This window comes from Asterias rubens, chromosome 19 (assembly GCF_902459465.1).
Source record: "Asterias rubens chromosome 19, eAstRub1.3, whole genome shotgun sequence".
Lineage (NCBI taxonomy): Eukaryota > Metazoa > Echinodermata > Asteroidea > Forcipulatida > Asteriidae > Asterias > Asterias rubens.
Window position 1 is genome coordinate 7,735,082 of NC_047080.1, and position 25,491 is coordinate 7,760,572.

Genomic DNA, 25,491 nt, shown 5'->3' on the forward strand with positions numbered 1-25,491 from the left:
TATCTCAACATATGCACAAAATAACAAACATGTGAAAATTTGAACTCAGTTGGTCGTCAAAGTTGCGAGAGAATAATAGAAGAGAAAAAACCTTGTCGCACAAGTTGTGTGCTTTCAGATGCTTGAATTTGAGACCTAAACTTGAGGTCTCAAAATGTTTACTTCTTTTTACTTCTTTCTTAAATGTTTACTTCTTTTTACTTCTTTCTCAGAGGGAGCCATTTCTCACAATGTTTTATACTATCAACAGCTCTCCATTGCTTGTTACTAAGTAATTTTTTGTGCTAACAACTATTTTGAATAATGACCAGTAAAAGTCCAGTGCATTTGAGCACAAACAAAATTTGCTTAGCGCAACAAAATTATGCTTACCAGATAAAAGCTACCAGCTAAAATACCATTTTACATGTGAAAAATGTAACTGGTATCATGGGCCCATTTTCCATGGCTCTGCTAACCATAAGCACAGATTCGGGGCTTATGAAAGCAGGGAATTCTATGCTTACTGCAAGAGTATTTCACAAGTTAGCAGGGAATTTTGGCTTCTGTGCATGCTTCTCCATGTTACTAGGCATTCTACGCTTACAGGGCTAGCGCAGAAACTCGGCGCTTGCACGTAAGAGGGGAATGGTGATCATAAGCGCAGAATTCGTCGGTAGGCAGAGCCATGAAATTGGGCCCTGCTTAGTTTGTGCTCCACAGAAAAATGTTAAGCAATATTTTCTGCTTAAGCAGCTGTTTGAAATTAGGCCTAGGGTTCAATGCTGAGGCTCTGTTTTCCTTGAACAAATATTGGGAGCAGAAACTTCAAATGTTGACATTCATTAGGCATGTTATCTGGTTTGCTTGATACATTTAAATGGGTTTTTAATGATTGGACAGTATAAAGGTATTTTTTGCCTTTCATGAAAAGCTTTGTTAGCTTGAACAATAAACTCAGAAAATTTGTTTGAATCTGCTGGTAACAAATAAGGATTGTACGGGCAAGAAAAAGGTCTATAGTGTGTGCCTCTCTAATATAATATATAAAGGGGGAAGCCCTTTTTTCTTCTTTTCAAAATGGCTGCCTCGCTTTATAATAATGCTATTTAAATGGTTTGCCAGTTCATTTTGGTTCAAATATTCAGTCATATATTTTTCACCAGAAGAAAGTTTTGGGAAATTGTTTTTAACTTCATTTTATTTGTTTATTCACACTTATTTGATTGAATTTTTTTAATTCAGTGCAAAAGCGAACCAGGCAAGAGAAGCTGAGTCCTGATGATCAGAAAATGATGTTCAAGCTTCTGCTCAAGGTAAATAAAAAGAATACAAATTCAGTTACGGCAGGAAAGTGCTAACAAGCAAAAACCTTGAACAGCCAAAAAGCAATGTTGATTACACCACTTGTGATTGGTCTCCAACAATACGATTTATTCAGCAGTGTTGTGAGTAAAGACATGACGAAATAGCAGGAATACCAGGCATTCATTTGTACTAGAGGACATTTTCTGTGCTCAAAATTGCTGTGCGATACCGATTCAATATGGAATGTGGATGTATATCAACTATTGTTTTTTCAATTAAAAATTGCTATGTCTGTTGCCATTTTTCAACAAAACAGTCCTAGTATTCCAGCCTTTGTACTCGATAAAATGTTCCTTTTTTTTTCAACGACCAGATATCATGCATGCTTAAGGCAGTCACTACATTGTACACATTATCCTTGCGTTTCATTGCGTCAGTGCAATTTGTGGTAAATGTCTTTGGTTTGCTTTGTTTTCGTAATAGGTGCTTGACGTTGATATTGAGTATGCAAGTACAAAGGTGAGATTCTCTTTAGAAGTACCTTCAGGGGCAAATGCAATATCTGAGGAGACTCTGCCAGTCATCCCAACTACCCAAGGGACATCGGGTGAAGCAGACACTGCCTGTCAAAAAGCAGGCACTCATAATACCCCAGGAGTGACCAGTGACTCGACGGCATCGACCAGATGCACTCAATCAGCCTCTGGTGGCTGGAGTGTTGAAACAACAAGGGGGTGTCGAACAGTGACAGCTTCTACTCAACCAGTAACCCTCGGCCATCAAGGAGTGATCAGTGGCCTGCAAGGACTTACCTATGGCCCACAATCAATAGCGGGTGGTTTGCCAGTAGTTGGCCCTCAAGTATTGAGAGCTGGCACCTCGGCAATGGCAACCAGCCGTTTTCCTGTGCACAACTTTCCTTTCGGAATGAACACTGGCCATCAAGTTGTGAGAATTGGCCAGCAAACGATGATAATGGGCCAACCATCATTAATCGCTGCCCCTTTAGGTACAACCAGTGGCTCTTATCGAGTAGTTACAGGTGGCTCTCTTTCACAAAATAGGGGCCTTCAGGCTGGGACTAGTGGCCATCAGAAGCTAGTCAGTTACCTACCAGCTTTAGCAACTTTCCCTCAAGCAGTAGCCAGTGGACCTCAAGTACATGCCAATGACCTGCAGACAGTAGCTGGTAACTTTCAAGCAGTAGTTAGTGACCCTCCAGCAGTGACCAATGTCCCACAAACATTAGCCAGTGACCCTCAATCAGTGAACATTGTCCCACCTGCAGGATCCAATGGTCCTGAAATGGTGACCTGTGTTCAACAAGTAGTAGCCAGTGGCTCTCAAGAGGTAGCCAATGTCCCTCCAGCAGTAGCCAGTGGCCCTGGAACAATGACTAGTGTCCCTCCACCAGTAGCCAGTTGTCCTGGAACAATGACCAATGTCACACAAGCAGGATCCAGTGGTCCTAGAACAATAACCAGTGTTCCACAAGCAGTAGCCAGTGGCCTTCAAGAGGAAGCCATTTACCATCCAGCAATAGCCAGTGACGCACAAGCGTCGACCAGTCTCCCACAAGCAGTAGCCAGTGACCATCAATCAGTGACCAGTGACCCTCAAGAAGTAACTAGTGACCCTCTGGCAGTTACCAGTGTCCCACAAAGAGCAGACAGTGGCCTGCAAGAGGAAGCCAGTGTCCCACAAGTAATTGCCAGTGACCCTCAAGAAGTAACTAGTGTCCAACAAGCAGTAGCTAGTGACCCCCAATCAGTGACCAGTGTCCCTCCTGCAGTAGCTAGTGGTCCTGGAGCTTTGACCAGTGTCCCAAAAGCAGTAGCAAGTGATCCGCAAGAGGTAGCCAGTGTCCCACCATCAGTAGCCAGTAGTCCCCAGGCAGTTGCCAATGTCTCACAAGTAGTAGCCAGTGGCCTGCGGGCAGAAACTAGTAACCCCCAAAAAGTAACAAGTGGCACAAAATCACATAAAACTAGCACAAAAACATCGAGTCATAATGTTTCTCAGACAGAAAAGGCATCAAAGGATGACAAGACCAACAAAAGCAGTCCACGGCGTCCAAAAGGGAGATCACTGAGTGTACGTCAGAAGTTAGAACTGCAGCGAGGCAAACTTAGAAAAACGGTATCAAGTTCTTCAGATAACGTGACCAAAACCAGCTCTTACTGGACTCCACTCCTGAGCAGTCCCAGAAATCAATTCGGTCTGCCGCGCCATTTTACAGTGGGAGGTACTGGCAGTCCAACTCATGTTCAGTCTGGTTTCAACCAAAACTTGGCATTGGCAGGGAGAACAAATGCTGGTCAGAACCAAAGCCAACATACAAGTTTACTTTCTGGAGCTGCCTCTAGTACCGTTCATCGTCAAGGAAGTCTTATACCAGTTAGGAATTTGGCACAGGTCTCAAACACTGCACTTGGCACACCAGGCGCTGCCTCGGAAAAGTTTGTGATGTTTCGTGACAAACAAACAGGACAAATGTTGTTATCTCCATTACGTGCGCCTTCAGGTGTAGTGCACAAATTGCCTGAAGGATTGATAAGTAGCCAATCCAAAGTGATGTCACCCTCTCCTGTTACACAGAGTCAAGGGACTCCTAGCTATCAGCAAAGCCTTCTTTCAGGAGCAGCCCAACAACACAACCAGTTGGGCCCTCATCCAGCTGCCCCTCCAACTGGCTCTCATCCAGCTGGCGCTCCAACTCCCATTACATCTGGGAATACACAACTGCATTTACCTCCTCCTACTGCATCACCATCGCATGACCCTTTAAGTGCAGCAAACACTTTAAAGGCACTTTCACGAATGATGACTTCTTCTGGAACAGGTGTGAATACACCAGCAAGTCAAGAGACTCGTATGAACAGTGGTACCCTCCCTCAATCATTGCCCTTGTTTGAACCTCGTACCCCACAGATTCAACGTTGCACCATACCATCAACCATGAGTCTGTCACCTGCCCTCCAAAATGTTGGGTCCCTTGCCCCACAACAGCAGCACATTACCAGGCCTCATAAAAGGAATCCACATACAGCCTTGGCTAACTCTCATGAATCACAGCCCAAACAGCAATCAAATGCGGCACCTGTCCATTCTGAATCAGCATCAAAGCAGTTTGATGCCCAGCAGTCCTCGTCAGTGGTACATAACACAAGTGACTTGGCAAAAGCAAATTTAAAGAGTCTATCTTTACCCAACGGAACCAAACTAGTCATCACCTCGGATCAGTTCAAGTCCTTGCAGAAGGGTAATCTTGGCGATGTCACTGGCCATATCTTGACGCCCTTGCCTAGTTCACATGAAAAGAAGAAGAAAAAGAAGTCCAAGAAGGACAAGCGACGCCGAGCTAAATTGAAAAGGAAACGTGCCAACTTGAAGAAACTCAGGAAGCAGTCCAAGGAACAAAGTGAAGAAACATCAACAGAGGCTGACAAAGTAGATCCACCACCCATCAGGAAGAGAAAGTTGCATACGAAAGACATCTCCCTCCTCCCCCCAAACGTTGCAACCATCCAAGGTCTGAAATCGCTCCTTCTTGACCGCAAGAACTTGGAGGAAAGAAGAGACAAGTTCATGTCAGAACTAGAAGAGCGGTTAATGAAATCAGCCAAAGCTGATGGGAAACAGACGATACATTTCAGTGGCTACCTTGAAGGCAGGAAAACTGCTCAGGACAAAATGAGAGAAACTGTTGTACCCCCAACCACCCTCCTGCATGCAGAACCAGGGTCATCTAACAACCAACAAGAGAGTGTTACCTCTGAATCCCAGTTACAACTTAATGATGTTGCTCCAACTAACTCAAGCACAAATGACTCTGAAGGTCCTGCAAAGGCTACATCCCCTCAGGAGTTAGTCGAAGAGCACCTTTCATCTTTGAAGAAAACGGACTCTTACCAGCTCTTGCAGAGGCGCTTTCTCTCGATGTTCCTCTGGCCGGGGCTTCTCTCATCCACTCGAATCAAAGGAACGATTTGTATACGGGGTGGGGATAGAGAGTCCTGTTTTGAGATGCCTAGTAAACCAAAACCGGTGAAGAAAAATAGAGAGACACGTGGAGGGCATGGACCTGTTGCGAAAGAACTTGCAGATCAATCCAGCCATAAAAACACTGATGTAACATTGGAAAGTCAGAGAGCATCTGTAGGATTGGTGCAAGATCAGTCTGTAGTTGAAGTTGGTAGAAGCAAGACCCATAGCAGCAAAGACCAATATAGTGGAGATCAAGCACCATCGACATCTGGTCATTGTGGTGTGCAAAACCCAGCAATGAACAGTGTTGGTGTGGTTCCTGGAAATATAGGTGGAACGAGAAACAATGACCATGTGGTCCGGGCGAGAGGAAAGAAGAGGAAAGCTGACGACAGGCCATCATCTTTATTTCCCCACACTGAGGATGAGGAACAGAGAATGAATGAAGGAGATGATTATTCGGGTATTCCACAGAATAGAAAGAGAAAAGTAAATGATGCAAACAATACGGATGCTATGAAGGCACTGTTTGCCCTTCAAAACTTTGCCGTATGACGTAGTGAAGAGAAGTATATCCAATAGCTTTTACATGAAGGTTATAAGAATGAACTGTGGGTACAACAATGTAGTATATCTCTGTTGAGGGAGTGTCGTGGCCGAGCGGTTAAGAGCACCGAATTCAAACTCTGGTGCTTCTGATCAGCAGAGTGTGGGTTCGAATCCCCAGCCGTGACACTTGTGTCCTTAAGCAAGACACACAACCATTGCTTCGTCCTTCGGATGGGACTAAAAGCCGTTGGTCCCATGTGTTGTGTAAACGCATGTAAAAGAACCCAGTGCACTTATCGAAAAGAGAAGGGGTCCACCCCGGTGTTCCTGGCTGGATTGGCAGCATATTGCGCCACAGCACCTTGTAAACCATTACATGGTGCTAAAGGATTAGGTCTTATATCTCAAACTTGGCCAACTCCTTGCAGTAATAATACCTGGCGCTTTGTATCCTTTGGCAAAAGGCGCGTTATAAATACGGTTATTATTATTATTATTATTGGCTCTAAAAAGAGCCGGTTGGGTCTTGACGCTTCAACTTTTCTCCTGAAGATGGGCAGAGTATATACTGTTCGAAACTTTGAAATCAAATCGGCTCTTTTCGGAGCCAACACTCCCACAACAAATATTACTTGCATGGCTGTACCCGCAAGTTTACTATTATTTATTGTTTATTCTTATTATCCGCACCATGCAAAGCTTCAAACGTCACTTGGCTTGTAGGCTGCCAAGTATTTGTCACTGATCTCAGTAGAGGTTTTGTTTGAATGAAAATTGCGGTGTTGTAAAACTCGTGCTCGCACTCACCTAGCAAGACATACTTTGCTTAGCATAAAATTGCTTCCTTGATAAAAACAAGATTACCAACATTTGTGGCATATTGCTTGTTCCTGGCATTTTGCTGCTGTTTGCTTCTCCTGAAAATCACGTGGAAATTTGGTTGGTTAATCCTGTTTTTATCAAGGAAGAAATTTCATGCTAAGCAAACTTTTGTGCTTACAGACTTTATGAAATTGGGCCCTATACTCAAAGTCATGTACATGTACTTGATTTGAAATTGTACAAAAACATTATTGACACAAACACAAGTTGTAGCATAACCCTGTAGTGTTGGTCACATTTTCATGTGACTTGACCAACCACTTGATGAACCATTTGAAATGTATTGCTTGTGTAGTGTGGCACAACTTTGCACAGAAGTACATGTACTGTGTAATGTTTGCCTCATGTTTTATTGGGTTGCAACTTTCCCTCTTTTGCTTTTTAAAGAAATGCCATAGAAAACACTGTACAAGTGTGATGGGCCATTTCCTCTTTTGCAATGAGAAAGTTGCATGTCTGTTACGATGCATTTAATACCACAGAGAACGTTATTAAATGGTCAGACAGTAGGAGGGATTTTATTTTCAGCCAAAACTAAAACACTTCTCAGGTCTTGATATTTAAGAATTCTTTTGTATCTTATTCTAAATTAATAAGGGAATAAAAGGTTGGAAACGAGTTCTTCAACGGTCGTTTAAAGCTGCAGGGTTGGCAGCCGTGTGATAAACGCCGGAAGGTAACGCACGATAACGACACTGCAAGGTTTTAACGGACGCTTAAGGACGAGTCACTACTCTTTTATTCCCATTCTTAAATGCCCTTTTGTTAAAAAATACAATTATAGGCACTTTAACAATTGAAAATACGAGGTTAGAAATATTTAAAATAAAACTTTGTGAAGAATCCGTTTGATGCGCATGGGTTGTTTGTACGCGCGCACGCTTAGATTACGCGTGCACGCTTAGATTACGCCCTGTTACTATAGTTCCGCGTGATAATCTTGCACGTCGACACGCGGAAGCCAGCTTGTTATAAACAGCTCCAGCTGGTCATTATAAAAGGTTTAAACACCCCCACGTGACGCGCTCTCCACCAATAGGAGTAGAGAAGCTGTCTGGGGTGTGATGTAAACATACAGGCCTGGAATTTATCTTTGAACAAGGGCAGGGCCATTTTCATTTTACAAGGGGCACTTCAAGGGAACTGGAAGGTCGCGGCCTGGGTGTAATTTCAGTCCCTGAACACATTCAATACTGTACTTAAACATTGTCCAACTTCCCATAAAATTGTATCAACTTTTATTTCTTTACCATCATGAACTTGTTTATTTTTCAAATGTTAGGTCACTTGATTCGTTAACTGCCTTACAGCCCATCTTGTCTGTCCCTGTGACACATTGTACATTACACTGTTATATTAATAATACATTGTCATATTTATTTGTGGTCAGGAAATCAGAAGTAGCATTGGCTACATCTGGCTGAACTCTAACAAAGTGCTTGTTTGAAATTTGTCTCACTTAATGTACCTTTACTTAAAGGCATGGGTACCTTTACTTAAAGGTATTGGACACCTTTGGTAATTGTCAAAGAAACAGTCTTCTCCATTGGTGTATCTCAACAAATGCATAAAATAACAGACCTGTAAAAAAATGAGCTCAGTTGGTCGTCGAAGTTGCGAGATAATGGAAGAAAAAACACCCTTGTCATACAAGTTGTGTACTTTCAGATGCTTGATTTTGTGACCTCCGCTAAGGTCTCAAAATCAATTCAAATATTTTTGTGGGAAAAAATACGTTACTTCAGAGATAGTCGTTTCTCACAATGATTTATACTCTTAACAGCTCTCCATTGCTCGCTAGCAAGTAAGTTTTTATGCTCACAACTGTTTTGAGTAAGTTCACCAATAGTGTCCACTGCCTTTACAAACTTACCCGTTGTGTGTGAAAGGATGAAAGGAGCTAGATGTACTGTCTCGTCAAGTCTCAGCAACACCGATGACATGAGTTGGGGGTGGGGGGGGGAGTATCCGAAATGTGAAATGATTACCCGTTACAATCCTTCCAGATGTCTTAGATCATCCACTTCATTGTTACTGGCTGTTCCCCAAACCCACAACAATTTGGGTGACAGGGCTTTTTCTCATGCTGTTCTTTTACTTTGGAATAATCTTCCTCTTGATATCCGTATCATGTCCTCTATTAATAAGTTCAAAGAGGCCCTCAAAACCAATGTGATGGATACCCGCGCACTATAAGTGTTCATATTATTATTATTTTGATAATCCACCACAAGTCTTTGAAAAGTACCAAATTACTTTATGTACAGTATATCTGATTATTTGAAGAGCATGTTTTATATAATGGTGTAGTCTTTTTGTTTCTTCATAATTTATAAAGCAACATGTACATTTATACAGAAAGTATTTCGTATAAGTTACAAATTCATTTATTTATGATTTCTTGCCAAAGTATGCCAATAGACTGGCTTTGGGAAGCTTAGGTGTAATAATAAATCGTTGATTTTGTATGAAATCAGTCATGTTGTAATTTTATTTAAAGGGAAGATGTTGACATTAAAGGCACTTGACACCTTTGGTTATTGTCAAAGGCTATTATTGTCACTTGGTATCACATCACATTATGTGTCAAATAACAAATCTGTGAACATTTGGACTCATCTGGTCAACGAAGTTGCAAGAGAATAATGTAAGAAAAACATCCTTGTTGCACAAATTTGTGTGTTTTCTGATGCCTAAAAAGGGCTTCAGTCATGATTTTTTTTTAATCAACTATTTAATTAACTAGAGTGACAAATTCCTTCTTTCTCAAAAACTACATTTCTTCGAGGGAGCCGTTTTTTCACAAGGTATTATATTATCAACAGCTCTCCCCTTGCTCGTTACCAAGCAAGTATTTTGGCTTACAATTATTTTGAGTAATTACCAATAGTGTCCAGTGCCTTTAACCTAAATGTTATGTTCAAAATGTAGCATCAATGGGTTTTTCAATGTAGTAGAATCATCCTCTATAGACCTAGTCTTGGTGCAAGACGTTTCTCGTTTCCCTTTTCGTGAAATTTCACGCACACCGCGGCAAATTCACCGACAGCGCCTGCACGGACTCACCTGACTTCGTCCACTCACCGCCCCGGAGCGCTGTTGGTGAATTGGCCGCGGTGTGCGTGAAAGGGAAAAGAGAAACGTCTGGCACCAAGACTACTATAGACCAAGGAGAAAGCCCAGGTTTAGGAGGCAACTACTCAACAGAAATGTGATGTACATGTAGAGAGTCGATAAATCCTGTGAAAATTACACCCAGAAGGTTTAGGTGGATTTATTTCTGGAACAAGGGAATGTATAGGCTCACTACCCTAGCCTAGCTTCTTAATGGGCATGCTGTGTCTGTCCTTTGAAATGTTTAAAGGCAGTGTACACTATTGGTAATTGACTAGCCTTCATAGTTGGTGTATCTCAACATATGCATAAAATAACAAACCTGTGAGAATTTGGACTCAATCGGTCAACGAACTTGCGAGATAATAAAAGAAAAAATACCCTTGTCACACGAAGTTGTGTGCGTTTAGATAGTTGATTTCGAGACCTCAAGTTCTAAACTTGAGGTCTCGAAATCAAATTCGTAGAAAATTATTTCTTTCTCGAAAACTACGTCACTTCAGAGGGAGCCATTTCTCACAATGTTTTATACCATAAACCTCTCCCCATTACTCGTCACCAAGAAAGGTTTTACGCTAATAATTATTTTGAGTAATTACCATTAGTGTCCATTGCCTTTAACCCCTATCAGTCTCTAGATTTGAACCAAACAGAAGCAGATACAACTACAGTACTCTGGTTCTGTTTTCATTTGGATGTATAGAGGATTTGGATGTATAAATCCTCTGTAATGTAACACCTGGGAGGTTCAAGGGGCTTCATTTCCAGGACAAGAGAAAATACCACAGATGCATAACCGTACCTGTTAAAGGAACTGGACAGTATTTGGTAATTACTGCAAACAATTAATTATAAAACTCTGTGAGAAACGGCTCCCTCTGAAGTAACGTAGAAAGAGGTTATTTCTCACTCGGATATTAAAAGACTTCAGTTCTGAAGCCTTTATAAAGCATCTGATCTGAAAGCACACGAAAAGTGTGTTTTACTTTATTTTATTATTCTCTTGCAACTTCGATGACCAATTAGGTCCAAGTTCTCACAGGTTTGTTAATAAATGCAAATGTTGTTATTTTATACACCAATTGAGAATACTGGTCTTTGACATTACCCAAGGTGTCCAGTGCCTTTAATGTGAATATTGTAACAACTTTGAGATTTAGTGGACTATAGTCGTGGTAAATGCTATAAAGCTTTTGTCAAATTGGAAAAACATGTCTAAAGCGTGCTTCTTTTTTGACAATTTACTAAATAATGTTTACTCCCAACTGAAGCTTCTAATGTTGTCCCTTTATAACTAGGAATAAGTCGTGAGTGGATGGGTATCCTGTATTTTGGTGATGCAGTTTTGTACTCGGTAGAGGGCGCACAACATCGACTGGTTTGGCGGCAGATTCGAATAGACGTGACTCAAGTCACAATCCCGTTTGTTCAGTCCCATCGCCTAATTATCAGAAAACTCCCCAACCTGTGCCGTGCCGTGTCCCATTCTCGAGACCACTATATCTACATTTTGACGGCGGATATCCTTAGGGACCTCTCTCACAAGAACGGGACTTGATTTAAGTCTAACTTGGAGGGACTGCGCAGTTTTGAGCCAGATGTTTGTGTGAAACAAACATCTATTCTCCAGTAATTTGTGTTGGGATATCGGCTCTCATACTAACAAAATGCAAGTCGCCAATATCAAGACAACACAAACTGGGGTGTAAAAAAATTTGACTCCAAGTGTTTTGTCACAGATACCGAAGATAGAACCAAAATTAACACCATAAGCCGTTAAAATTATACCAATGTATAATAATATTGTGTTTGCAGAAATTAGTGTTATTCACCCAATATCATGGCAATACATGGAATGGTCTCCCATCCATTTGCTGACAGACAGGGAACTGTTTTTCCTTAACCATTACATTTCTGTAATAATTTTGTTGCAATGTTGCACCATGCATCCAGAGGGGTATGACACCAAAATAACACATCCCGGTACTAGTTATTTATACTGTTGCAAAAAGCACTTTAATTCACATTATGAACAATTTTTACTTATTAAATATATATTATGAATTTCAATTCGTTAAATTTCTTAGTTTTAGTCAGTGCTTAACCGCCATACATAATACATACAAAATATCATTATGAATATTAGTATGTACAAACTCCCCCCACCCTAAAGTAAAAAACAGGGGGTAAGAGGAAAGGAGTACACTTGGGTACAGTTTCAAGTTACTCTTGTATTTGCATTGCAATTACAATCAGTCTTAAAATCAGAACACCCCCTGCGGCGTATCGCTACCGAACGAGAGGGTAAAACACATGGGGGTTAGACCCGTAGACTTCGTTTTGCCCCGGGTAGTAGGAAACAAAAATTTCCTGTAGATTTCTTGTATCTTGTTTGTTTCGTTGGTTGTGTGTCCATGGTATTTGATCAAGGAGTTTAAGACTCAAGGGATCAGCCCTTTTTTCGTGGTTAATTTTAAAGCCAGTGGAAACTATTGGTAATTGTCAAAGACCAGTCTTCTCACTTTGTTTATCTCAACACATACATAAAATAACAAACCTGTGAAAATTTGAGCTCAATCGGTCGTCGAAGTTGCGAGATAATAATGACAGAAAAAACACCCTTGTCACACGAAGTTGTGTGCTTTTAGATGGTTGATATCGAGACCTCGAATTCTAAACTTGAGATCTCGAAATCAAATTCGTGGAAAAATACTTCTTTCTCGAAAACTATGTCACTTCAGAGGGAGCCGTTTCTCCCAATGTTTTTTACCATTAACATCTCCCCATTACTCATTACCAAGTAAAGTTTTATGCTAATAATTATTTGGAGTAATTACCAATAGTGTTCACTGCCTTTAAAATGTGTTAAAAATCTAAACAATTTTTTAGTAGCGTACACGAAGTCTGGATTTATAGAGATTTGTGTTTGTTCATGTGGCGACAATACGCGTCCTTAGCCATCATCATCCCTGTTCTTTCTTTCATTTTTATCCATCAGTATACCTCAACTCTTTCATCTTAATTTTCAACCTGTAGTGATGAGGATCACCTCTTTTACCTCGCTTCCTTCGTTTTCATTTCTCACTTGTATATACAAAAATAACCCTCCACACTCAACACGCTCTGTCCTCTCATAGGCTAGCACACAGTATTCCAACTGCACCAAGACTATATATGTTTCCATACCCAGTCCCAGTACAACTTGTCATAGAATTGGGCTCTGAACAGGACCCAATTTCATAGAGCTGCTAAAGCACAACAATTTGCTTAGCATGAAATTTTTGCCTTGATAAAAACAGGATTACCAACCAAATTTCCCACGTGGTTTTCAGGATATGGAAGCAACAGCTGTATACCAGTAACAAGCAATATGTAACAACTGGAAATTTAGTTGTTAATCATGTTTTTATCAAGGAAGAAATTTCATACTAAGCATTTTTTTTTTTGCTTAGCAGCTTAATGAAAATGGGCCCATTAGACCATATTATACACACTTGAGACCAGCGCGAAATGTTGTTTGTTTCAAACATTGCACGTGGGCTCCCAATGTCCACGATTGTTCAACACAGGAGAGTTGCGCACTTTGTGTGGGCGTTGCTTCTGTACAATTCTGACTTCTTTTTTTCTCTCTCTTTCACTTTCTTTCTCGTATCATTGAGTTGACAGAAAATCAAAAATATGTGTAGTTATAACCGAACCTAGTTTTCTCGGGACTTTTCTTTGTAGATTGTTTTTCCATCTTGCTTCATGATCTTGAAAACAAAATACCCCTACCATGGAGCAATACGTGTGCCAACCAAGAGAAACAAGCATATTGCAAGTTTGCACCCCCCCCCCCACCACCACACCCCTTTCAGATCACAAAAAACAGCCATCGAGGAACTTCAGTAGAACTGCCTCTTCTGATGGGGTGAAACAATTCCCACCATAATTTGTAGCCTTTGTTATATCAAGTACTCTCATTTTGTAAACGGCCTTCGGTTTTCGTTTATTGGATTCAGACAATATTTGTCTATTCAAGTTACACACTCTCCATGCCTTGGCTAACTACACGGATTAGAAGCCACATCGTATTATTTATTGATCAGGCGGCAGTTCCTAACAAAAACACTGGTTAAATTTACAATTCTGTTGAGTACAATCCGAATTAGGTCACGAGAAACCTTGAATAAAGTGAGACACAACTTGTTTGTAATAAGTGGTTGCATCATTCAACGGCTGTTTTATTCGTGATTTTGTGTTGTAGCTCATCGTGAGCCAGTATATGACTATTAGGTTGAATAGATGATGGGGGAAGTCCCTTCAACTTATTTGCATCCCCCGTTCTTCCCCAGGGGTTTCTGGGTTTTTTCAAAGCAACAACATTGTTCCCTCTTGTATTCCAAATGTCATTCGGTGATCAAATCTATAAAAATGCCACCGCAAACAGAATGACAAATCTCGCTAGTTGATACAAGGAAACCATGTACGGCTGCACGGATTGTCCACTGTTTGTTTTTCTCCGTACATGGATCCACGCGGGCGGCAATGGGCAAACATGACATGCATGTTCATTGGTTGCGGAGCAGTTCGCTGCTTTTGAGCTGGTGGAGGGATTGAACAGAAGGAGGAGTAGTGGCACTACAACATTCTGTCAAAATGTCTGGTTTAAGACCTGTAATTGGCTGTTTTGTTCTACTCACTGTTAATACCTGATTTTGGTGGATATCAGTCAAGGTTTTAGGGGATTATGTATCAATAGACCTGACCTGACTTTTTCCAATAATGCAGCACAACATGCGGAATGTGCTTTCAGCCTGAAATTTAGCAATGCTAGTTTTTATCATTACCAATCCCGTATAAAACTCTCATTTTTGCTTTCTTTTTTTCATACTGATTTTTATAAGGCCTTCCCACAATCACCTTTTGAAACGATGTCATACCAAGATGTCTTGTTCCTTAATTTCCCTGGTATGTATAAATGAATCCTGTATACTGAGTACCAGACTTTCCCTTAACACCCAGTTTGTTCTTACCCGGCTGCGGCCGAATCAGCCTTCAAATAGTGGTTGTAGCTAGAATAACAATGCACTGACTGGTTTGCGTATGTACAGACTATTTTACCCAAACCTAATAGTGTCACAGTGGTGTGTCCACCAGGGCACAACTTCATAGAGCTGTCATGCTTAACGGTAAGCAAATTTTCGTGCTTACTGTAGTAGAAACATTTGGCTTATACGGTGTAAGCGTATTTCACAGGTTAGCAAGAACCTTGGGCGGCCATCTTGCACGTTCACCATGATGGATTTGCATTTTGACGGCATTCATGTTCGTGTAAAGTGCCGAAAGGTTACCCTGCCTTTCTTGTTGTTGCGGTTAGCAACACACAGCAACAACTCCTTCATCCGGACACAGCACTGCATTGGTTTTGAATGATAGCAAAGCAAAATGGATGCTGTAGGCCCTGACTATAGAACTTTGATAAACAAACCGCGCTGGTTGGCATGGACCGCCGAATGTTAGTAACATTCAGTCATGTCAAAAGATGTTCTGACCAAACTGATTTCTTTTTTTCAAATTTTCAGCTATATAAAATACCTCCCATGATTGGTTGTCTTGTTTTCAACACATTCAAAACTACCTTTGACCATTTATGTAGCATTTACAAACTGTGGACATCATTGACTGGCTCTCCGTAGTTTTCACACACAAAAAATCGGGCTTTGACGTTGCGATATAGAGAGGTCTATTTTGTTGAGAAAGCAGAGCAAACATTGTTGGCCTACCACGTGTATCAAGTAACAGCTTCATATTATAATGAAGACGAGGAATCCCAAAGGATTTGGATGGATTTAATGGGTGCAGTGGTCTTGGGATACAAGATAAGTTTACTCTCAAGCCAATCCTATTAACATTTTTATCTCGGCATCCCATTAGGTTGGTACAGAATTGACCTTTTGGGATATTTTGCTTTTCAAACGGTGGTTCAAATTGGGTTGGGTAGAATAAAAACCGAGTGATTGATCAATCAGCTTATTTTTTACTACTGCGTATTTTGTATTGTGTAAACTGACTAGCCTGATATGTCTCTATAAACCATTTGCTGCACCATGTGTACATGTAGGTCACTCCTTGTACTTGAATAAATATTTCCAAAAAAAAATCAAGGACCAAGAAACATTCCTGTATAACTCTGTAAATGTTTATTTTGTTTCTTTTTATCTTAGTTGTAATGTTTTTGGTTCCTCTTTTGTATAAGGCAAAGTCCATAGTATTGTAGGTCTATTTCAAAAAAGACAAATTAAATTAAAATTCAGGAACGGAATAATAACAAAACGAATCATACATTGAACTTGACTTGTTGTAACACAACCATAAAAAAAATTAGGTAAGACGAATTCGTAATTGTTTCCACTACGGGTAGTAATGAGAGAGCAATATAGACCTCACTGCATGTGAGGAGGCAGTGTGTGTGTGGAGGAGTATCTCCCTATCCCAGCTTGGAGTCACGCGCCGTAAACACAATCGCGCTAATAGTATCTGTAGACATGGTAAACGTGTTGTACCGTGGGGAGGCATTTATTACTTGCCTTTGAACCTCTTTACGGTTAGGCATGCCGTAAGGTCCTTGGATGAAAGGTCCTTGAGAGTTCCTGTTTTTAAGACAGCTTATGTAGTTATCCGTGTGTAATCAAACGACTATAGAATTGAACTTGGCCCACATAATCGTTTGATGTCATCCTCCATTGTCTCATTTGGTGGATTTTCAAAAAAACCTGTTTCGATGTTTGTTCGGATAAACGCACGTAATGTATAGAATTGTTGTATGACTTGCATGTATTCACAAACGAACAAGTTCTTAACAGATTTTCGTGGGTAATTACTGAGCGCAGGTCATTCATGCATCGGAACTTTTCGCATGATTCGCGCCAAATGAAATAACACATTTAACGGATTAGTGAATCTTACTGAAGCATTCTTGTGCGAGCTTTCGGTTCGCTCCACATGGCTTGCCTGCCGTTCATTGGGGATTCTGTACGGGTGAGGAGCCCTGCCTCTGGTGGCATCGGTGGCCGTGTGTATACAGTCCCACGACATTTTAAATGTATATTACATAGCTAGTTTTTGGATGAGTCAGTCTAGTTCTCAAGAAACACATCATACAATGAATAATTTATCAATTTATGTTTTTCTTTAGCGACCATTATTGTCTAAACCAAACCCAATGTTTAGGTGAGACTTTCAAAGGTGTGCGTGGGAGGGTGTGTGTTTTTGCATCGGACGACGCAGCGGTTATGTCATTTTGTGCTTTCGCAACGACCATTAATGAAGTACCAAACAAACCCTCGTCCAGATGCCGAACAGGCTTTGATGAGAATTTGCATAAAATAGGTAGATCATTGAGGAAGAAAGTATACGTGGGATGACAGTAAATTATTAACAGCCGTGTTTGATTGAAGAAATATTAAGCTGATTCTGCACCATGTCCCCCAAAGTCCCAAACGTAACTACCATGTTTGGGTCTCAGCTCCGTCTTGGGGCTCCGTCACTAATTTTGAGAACGTACACGTTCTGTGTTGGATTTCAAACAGTTACAGGTAGCTGTTATAAGCCATAGTTTCGAAAATGCTCAAAGGCTTGCATTGTGTATCGTATGTCGTTTTTCAAGACGTTAATCGTAACTTGGTTGAGTCGTCGATGGACCAAACTTGAAAGACCCAGATAGGGTTTTTGCTTTTATAGTTAAGCGAATCTTACTCACATATTTTATTACTCAAATACACTTTCAATATGAAATACAAATCACGCAGTGACATCACACATTTTTTCACATGGCGTTACCGCAATGCTCTCACACGCTCATATTTTGAGATACAACTCATTCTTCACCCTTCAACTCTCAACAGTTTCCTGTCCCAATTTTTGTAAAATAAATCATCACACTGTTTGATGTGCTTTGTGAATAATCCATATGCATACACAGCAAAAAAAAACCCTAGTCTGAGTGGACAATGTGTGACTTTGAATTCGTGGTAATGAAATTGAGTGAGTTTTTGCTCTAATTGGCCGGGAAAACCTATATTATATTACAGGGGTGCGAGCGTTTTGTTAAACAGGAACGAACCCGACTCGTATGAATTGACCACCAGATGTGTAAAACAGGCATCAAAGATACATTATCATTTCTTGAGAACTTCACAAAGACTCAATCTATTCATCCTTTCCAACCCCAACCCCCAAGTTTCCAACACCGAGTCACGCCCCCATAACAGTTCAGCGTTCTCTTGTAATATAACAATCTATATATTACGCTGATACCGACGTCTCTTATAACGCAGCATATTACTGCATTGTCCTTGTTTGCTCATAAGTGGGCCAGGTCGTTCGGTCCCAAACCATGTATTGATTTCACAATCCAGTAAGCTGTTTCACATCCCTGGGGAGTATACAACCTAATGCGCCCTTACCGATTGATCAAATTCAATACCTCAATATTCGCGGGTCTCTCATTTGTACACCTGGATGAAGAGAAGCAAGTTATGGTTCAGTGTCTTAATCAGTGACTCAGTGCAGCTTTATTATATGCAGTTTGCAAACTCAGATTCCGAATCAGTGACGCTGCATACAACATTCCACTCGAACAAAAAAATCGTGCAGAATCCTTTAGTCAACATTATTTTATCAGCAAGAAAAAAAGACAAAATTCGAATTAATCAACGTCATTCGTGCAACATTTTCTCTCGACCAACGCAGGGCCGTTTCACTCTGTATGATGAAAACTTGATCCAAAGGGTATCTTTTTACAGCTGATAAAATTCCAAAATTTAGATGCCATGGCTATTTCAGACAAGGTTCACAAACTTGAGTTGATAAAAAAAAAGATATCCACGGTGTTTATGAACAAGAAACGGAAGTGCAGACTTCTTGGAAGAGCTGGTTGGGGTATTAGTTCGGAATATGACCGAGATAATTTGACCCCTTTGTGAACAAAAACAAATCATCAGCGAGAGGGAAAGAGGGAGTGCTTATACTTACATAGGGCCGCCATCATACAAACTAGCAATTGCTTATAAGCACAGGCACCGAGCACAAGCAAAAGCTCATCAGCAGAAGCAAGGTGGCATTTGCTGGCAAGAAACAAGCATTTGCTTTTTCTTAAAACTAGAAGCTTCTGCATGCTCGCAGCGACTGCTTATTTTTGTGTATGAAGATGTATTAAAGCAAAAGCCTAGAAAAAGCAGTTGCTACTATACTTTTTATGAATACGCCCATTATTTTACGCTATGTTCAAGAACATTGTGATGGAAGCATAACAACGACAGGAATTCATTCTCATGTCTTCGGTTTATTTTATCAAACCTCAACTCGTTCTCCCCGCTGTTTCCATGCCACCTCCCCCACCCTTTTAGTTAAAAAGACTGCATTTCGTCACGTAGCTTTTCCCATTCGGAAATTGTTTCCAGTGAACAAGTCGCGCTTAGCGAAACATCAGACAACACTCACTGACGATATTATGCATTGCCAGCGATTTTTTTTTTCAATCGTGACTGAACCGGAAACATTTTCTGAGCTGAACGACCGACCACAAAAGGGCAATTGAATTACAAAGAAACAAATGAATGCGCAAAGACTGCTTGAAACTGCGCAGAAAGCACGTAGGTATTATTACAGAAACTATAGACAGAGAGGCAACCACGTTCCTTAAAATATACATGATTAAATACCATTGCTAATGTTCGAGGATGCGCCATGTTGTTCATTGCAGTTTTCATGATGATTACCATTTCCATCATTCATACCTCTAGCTGTTCCCGCCTTAAACATTCCCGTGTTCCGATTTGTATGTTCCGTCTGTGTCTGACTTTGTTCCAACTGTCCTTCAAACACAGAGTCTTCTTCCGAGGAATCCCTTTGGAAAGACGGGAGGGTGCCGCAAGAGGAACTGTGCCCAAAGATAAAATTGTTCCGACGGCAAGTTGTCTTGTATAAATGAAGTGCGCTGTTTAAGTTCCCCGCTGAACTGGCACAGGTGATATCAGATAAGGCAAGACTGTTGTCGAAGTTGCTGGAACTGTTTGCTATTGGGATGGGCGGTAAAGGAATCTTTCTCCGTAGCATACGTTCTCTGTATCTCAGTCGGTGTAATGCAGGCCTTGGAGGTACCTGACAACGAAGAACGAACCAAAGTAGATCAAAGTTTTGAAATACCAAAAGAAGTCCGTTTCGAATCCACGGCTGCAGATCTAGCTTTAGCTTAGTAAGTTATTGACGTGTGGTTTTGGTTCAAAGCTGGAACCGGAAACAGGCGGACGGAACCAGATGAGCCGGTTGGAGCCAAAGCCGTGGTTTGCTTAAGGGACACCATCTCGTAATGAGGCTGGTGTGGCAGGAGATTCTGTCCCCCGGAGATTCTTTCCCCATGTGGCTAACTGTGTACACACTTGTTTTTGATAGCGCGCTCTTTTGAATCAACCTCCTTCAAAGTAAGTGTGCCAAATGTATGGGACAGAAGCCCCGGGAACAGATTTCCCTACAACGCCGACTAGATGCCATCGTCTTGGCTGTTTTTGTACCAAAGAGGTTCAATCAAAGTTTTCAAGTTTTGTATGGTTGCTTATGGGTGGAGTGAAATGGATGACTTTTTGGACGCTGGGTGGCAGCAGACTTACCGGATATTAAAATCCATTGTACTCGGTAATGTGCGCATGCTCAACACTACGTGAACAATGGAAGTTAACCTGGTAAGTCTGCTGCCCCCTAGCGTTCAAAAATTTCGCATCACCCCAAACTATTGACAGAATGTAACTGGAAGTGGTATTTTTTCAAAATAAAGCTTTTGTCACTTATATATGTGTTTTGATGAGTGGAATGTGAATAAACAGTTAACTAAGGTTTTAAAAAATCGGTTTTTATGTTATTTACAAATTTAAGAGTAGACCCCGACCCGAGAGGGCGCTGTTCGTGACGTCAATCGAGGCAGACTTTGCCTGTAATGCGTAGAGTAAACACAATTGCAAAGTACATGTACGGACCAAGTCGTGAGTTTGTACGTTTCAAAAAAAGATTTTTGGGGGGTTTTTCCGGCAATGCCGACCAGGTGTATTGCTGCTGAATGCAGAAAAACACTTCTTGAAACGTACCAACTCACGACTTGGACGTACATGTACTATGCACGTGTGTTTACTATACGCATTGCAGGCAAAGTCTGCCTCGATTGACGTCACAAAAGGGGTAGGCGGAGTCAGCCCCCCAAACAACTTTATATATTTTTTCAACATATAAATCGTGACAAACAATTACTAAAAAAATTGTTTTATTGTTCGTAAGCATATACTCTTATGTTTAAAGGGGGAAAAAAAATCTATTTCCAGGTGACTTTAATTAGCAACGGTAACTAAACGTGGTTAAACTACTTTCATTAAAAACTCAACGAAAACATCACCGTCTTACCTCGGGTGGCGTCTCACAATCTGAGGATGGCAAGCTCTTGAGGGCTCTCACGTTCCTCTTCGTTTTCGGTAGATAGTTTTCAAGGCTCTCGTAGATGCTGTCGTTTTCACAGGCATTGCTGTTCGTAACGTCATCAAAACACGCCACCGGGCCTTCATGAAACCCAGGACTCGAAGGCGCTGAAGAACAGGAGCTGGAGAGGATCCGTCGAGGTCCTATAGGAGGGTTCAGTTCCGGGTCAAAAGTCATGTAACCATTCTCGGCATCCATGTCTCTGCTGTATGAATAGCCCACGGCGTCCGAGTCTGTAGGGCTGCCTGGTAGATCACTATTCCATCCGTTGCTGGTAGATTGCTGGGATTCGAGAGAGTACGTCCGACCGATGTACACCTTCCCTGTCAGAGCTCTCTCCAGGCGCCCTACAGCTGCCGAGACTTTGCCCTTTATGCCGCTAGGTGGCGTGGTATTCCCCTTCACGGTACAGTTGAGATTCGGATGGGACAGCGAGAGTCGTTTCAAGTTCAGACGGCTAAAGTTTCTGGTAATGTAGAACGGGTCCACGTACCCTTCGCTATCCACAGATCTTCGATGCTCCATTGAGATATCAGTTTCGCTGCAAGAACTGCGTAAATTTCGCAGCATGTGTAGGAAGCCTTTGTTCTTCTTATGTCCCTCATATTGCAGGGGCCGTGAGTGGCGACTCTTTTCCGACCAGGTCTGTCTTCTGAGAGGGACGGTAGGGCTACAAGACGAACTCTTCACCAGAGGACTTTGGGTTTTCTGGAGGCAAAGGTTGTACAGCCCGGCACGTCTTAGATTATCTGACGTTCTGTGGTCCTCGATATTACATAAGGACCTCTGCGAGCAGAGACTGGGGTCGCTGTTTGTGTTACCGCACTGCGAGCTGGTTGGAGACTCGTGTTCGTCGACCTTATCCTCGGAGAACGTACGGCGTCGACGTCTGTTTTGACGGTACTTGATGTGCCACCGCTTCGGTGAGGACGATGAGGAGGGCTGCATCCAGACTGATGAATCACAATGCGCGCTGTCTGGATGAGGATGCATCGGGAGGGATGGATTGGCTCTCTCATAGTGGCAAACATTAGTTGCCGACTGGCTCATCGAAGCTGGTTGATTCAACATCAACTGTCGTTTCTTAATGAGTGGGGACCATCTCCTGCGCCGTCTCTTGCTCTTCTCGTCGGCACTCAGCCTCAGGGACTGGGTTGAGGAGTTGGAATCATACGGGTCGTTCCTGTAGCAGAAACAGCGCCGTTTACAATGGTCACATTGCACGATGCTTCCACGGCGATCTCTGAAGTCAATCTGTTCCCTTATCTCCACCTGTTCGGTCTGTACTGCTTTTTCAACCATTACACCATTCCGATCATTATGCTTTTTCTGACTGTTGTGTAAAACGGCATCGGTTGAACCATTACGTGTATCTTCAACAGAATCGTTCTTCCCTGGTACTTCGACGTCCAAGAAAACGTCATCTGAGTTATTGTCTCCGTGGTAACCATTCTCTAACTTCTGTTTTACCGGTACCTGCAAAACGACGTCTTCAAGTTCGCCGCCATTTTGTTCAAGCGTAAGACCAGATCGATCCTGTTTTCTATCTCCACAGATGTCCGAGTCTATGCCTAAGCCTTCTGTTGTTGAGTTGCTTCCGAGAGAGGACATCGTACTGGCCCTCTTTCGACGCCCTAGCTTCCCCAGTAAGGTCCAGCTACCCGATCGCTGGTGTCTCCCTCCTTCTGTGTTGTTGCCGACGATGATGTAGTCATTCTCCGGGATCTTGCCGAAGGAGGAGCGGACCGACCGAGGGGAGCCTCGGTGACTGGTCGGGGAGTTTGGAGCCGTGTGCCATGGTGTCAGCATCGCACTCTCTATACCAAAGAGTAAATGGGGAAACAAATTAAGGCTCATTTCACTACAAGATTGTATATGGGCCGAGAGAATTAACTTTACCTCGTCGAATAAGGCTCAGAGCAAGCTGATTTGGTCAGGATAGGTCTGTGTGCCGTGAATGACATAAAAGTCTCAACAAATCCCACTTTAGCTCTTTCCGAAAGCCAAGATGGCTTCCACGATAGCCGCCATTTTCGAATCATATCGTAACTTTGCCACCAGGGCCCAATTTCATAGCGCTGCTTAACGGTAAGCAAATTTTCGTGCTAACTGTCGCAGAAAAATTTGCTAAGGTGCAAGCGTATTTCACAGGTTAGCAGAAAAATTGGGCGGCAATGTTGCGTGTTTACCGTGGATTTGCATTTTGACGTCATTTATTTTCGTGCGGTAAGCACCGGAAGGTTAGCATGCCTTTTCGTGTGCTTACGGTTAGCAGCGCTATGAAATAGAAATTGCACAGTAAGCACAAAACCGGCCGCTTAGCAGCGCTATGAAATTGGACACAGACATGTTGTTAATACTAATTAAGGATCTTAATTAAGGATCTTAAGGCATATGGAATCTGATATAATCGTTATTTTGGTTGAAGGAACGGTTGAGACCTCACGCAGCTGTTTGGGAATTTCATGCACGGGAACGAGGCTGGACCTACACAATTGACTTGTTTTTCTTGTGCACAAGAGTCAGTGGCTGTAATCACAAGCAGCTCGAATGAGCGGCTACGGTGCGGCTACGACTGGATTCCGTGCGTCGTCTTGCGTTGTTTGACGACGCAACAACCAATTATTTCTTTGACTTGCCATCTTTTGTTTTTCTTTTCACTGCAGTTTTAGATTCCTTTGTAATATATTAGGGCCTATTATACTGTTTACTCTTTTAAATGAGTAAGGTCTCGAGTCATTTTGTATACTCCATGTTTACACTGGGTTATGTACATTGTGCAACGTACACGCCACTGACTATTTTCACTTACCTAAGCTTGTTTTTCTCTTGCTGACTTTCAAGAGTAAAGGCCTATAATGAAATGACATGTTTGTGTCTTCCTCGGGTATAAGATAAGTGTGTTCACTTTTAACGGCTGTGCCCATTTCTGTGGGCCAAATAGTTATTCGAACTTGTTGACCTAATACCTGCAGCTTCTTGTCAACTTTTGATAGTGATTTAATTTTGTGAAGAACACAAAATAAAGCAACTGGATTATGAATTTAGTACACAATGGTAGAAAACATGACTTTTTGAGCCACTGCTGTGCCTTGTCGAAAACAACACAAGACTTTTTAAATATATGGCGGACACGGACACAATGCTACGACACTATAAGGTTCCCAGTTTGGTTTTTGTTATAGTTGATTCGTATTCAGTATGCAAAATGTCAGTTTCACATGTACAGACATTGTTACCCTGATGTAGTCTTAGAGTTTATTGTCAAGTGTAGTGACAGGCCAGCTGTTTTTCCAAAGCTCGGGATTTCCTCACGAATCTCGATGCCACTCAAGATTTCAGGGCTGACTACATTGTATCATCATGATATTCTATGTCATCAACCTCAGCTGGCCATGTTTGTTTGTATAGGGACCGTACTGTATTCACAGGGAATAGTCCAGTTGGGCTACCACAGGAGTGGTAATTATCTAGAAAGAAAACCTAACATTGGTTTCATTCTGAAAGTTCACTGATATTTTTATCTTGATATTTTTATCCTGTAAAATAAATGATAGCTATAGTATCAACCAAAACCACAAAAACATCGTTTTGGCATGTAACATCATTGCAATTTATAGTTCATTTCATTGATAATCCTCAAGAGAATCCTTTCCATCTTAAAGGCACTGGACACCTTATGGTAATTGTCAAAGACCAGCCTTTTCACTTGGTGTATCTCAACATATACATGAAATAACAAACCTGTGAAAATTTGAGCTTAATTGGTCGTCGAAGTTGCGAGAGATCATAATTGAAGGAAAAACACCCTAGTCGCACAAGTTGTGTGCTTTCAGATGATTGAATTTGATACCTCAGCTGAGGTCTCGAACTCAATTCAAATGTTTTAGTGAGAAACTACTTCTTTCTCAAAAGTTGCGTTACTTCAGAGGGAGCCGTTTCTCATAGCCGTTTCATACTAACCAACATTTCTCCATCGCTCGTTACCAAGTAAGTTTTTATGCTAACAATTATTTTGAGTAATTTCCAAAAGTGTCCAGTGCTTTTAAATGCTGTCTAAATAGAGCTAATGGCATTTAAAAACCCATTGACATAGTAAGCATTGCGTATTCCTTCGGGCACGTATATAGAACGTGCACAAATCCTGACAAAACACAAACTGCTTTCGTT

At 41.6% G+C, this 25,491-nt stretch overlaps 2 protein-coding genes across 2 annotated transcripts in view; one reads left to right on the forward strand and one right to left on the reverse strand.

The window, feature by feature from the left end:
- Positions 1-5,989, forward strand: part of LOC117302985 — a 29,001-nt gene extending 23,012 nt beyond the window's left edge. The window contains exons 16-17 of the mRNA XM_033786997.1: positions 1,225-1,295; positions 1,771-5,989. Of these exons, the coding sequence (XP_033642888.1) occupies positions 1,225-1,295; positions 1,771-5,829 (4,130 nt within the window). The 3' untranslated portion in view covers positions 5,830-5,989. The remainder of the gene's footprint in view (positions 1-1,224; positions 1,296-1,770) is intronic.
- A 13,526-nt stretch (positions 5,990-19,515) lies between these two features.
- Positions 19,516-21,966, reverse strand: LOC117303343. Its single transcript, XM_033787510.1, has 2 exons — positions 21,250-21,966; positions 19,516-19,962 (listed from the first exon to the last, which is right to left on the reverse strand). Exons 1-2 carry the CDS (start codon positions 21,889-21,891, stop codon positions 19,516-19,518), a joined length of 1,089 nt encoding a protein of 362 aa, XP_033643401.1. The 5' UTR covers positions 21,892-21,966.
- Positions 21,967-25,491: the final 3,525 nt, after the last annotated feature.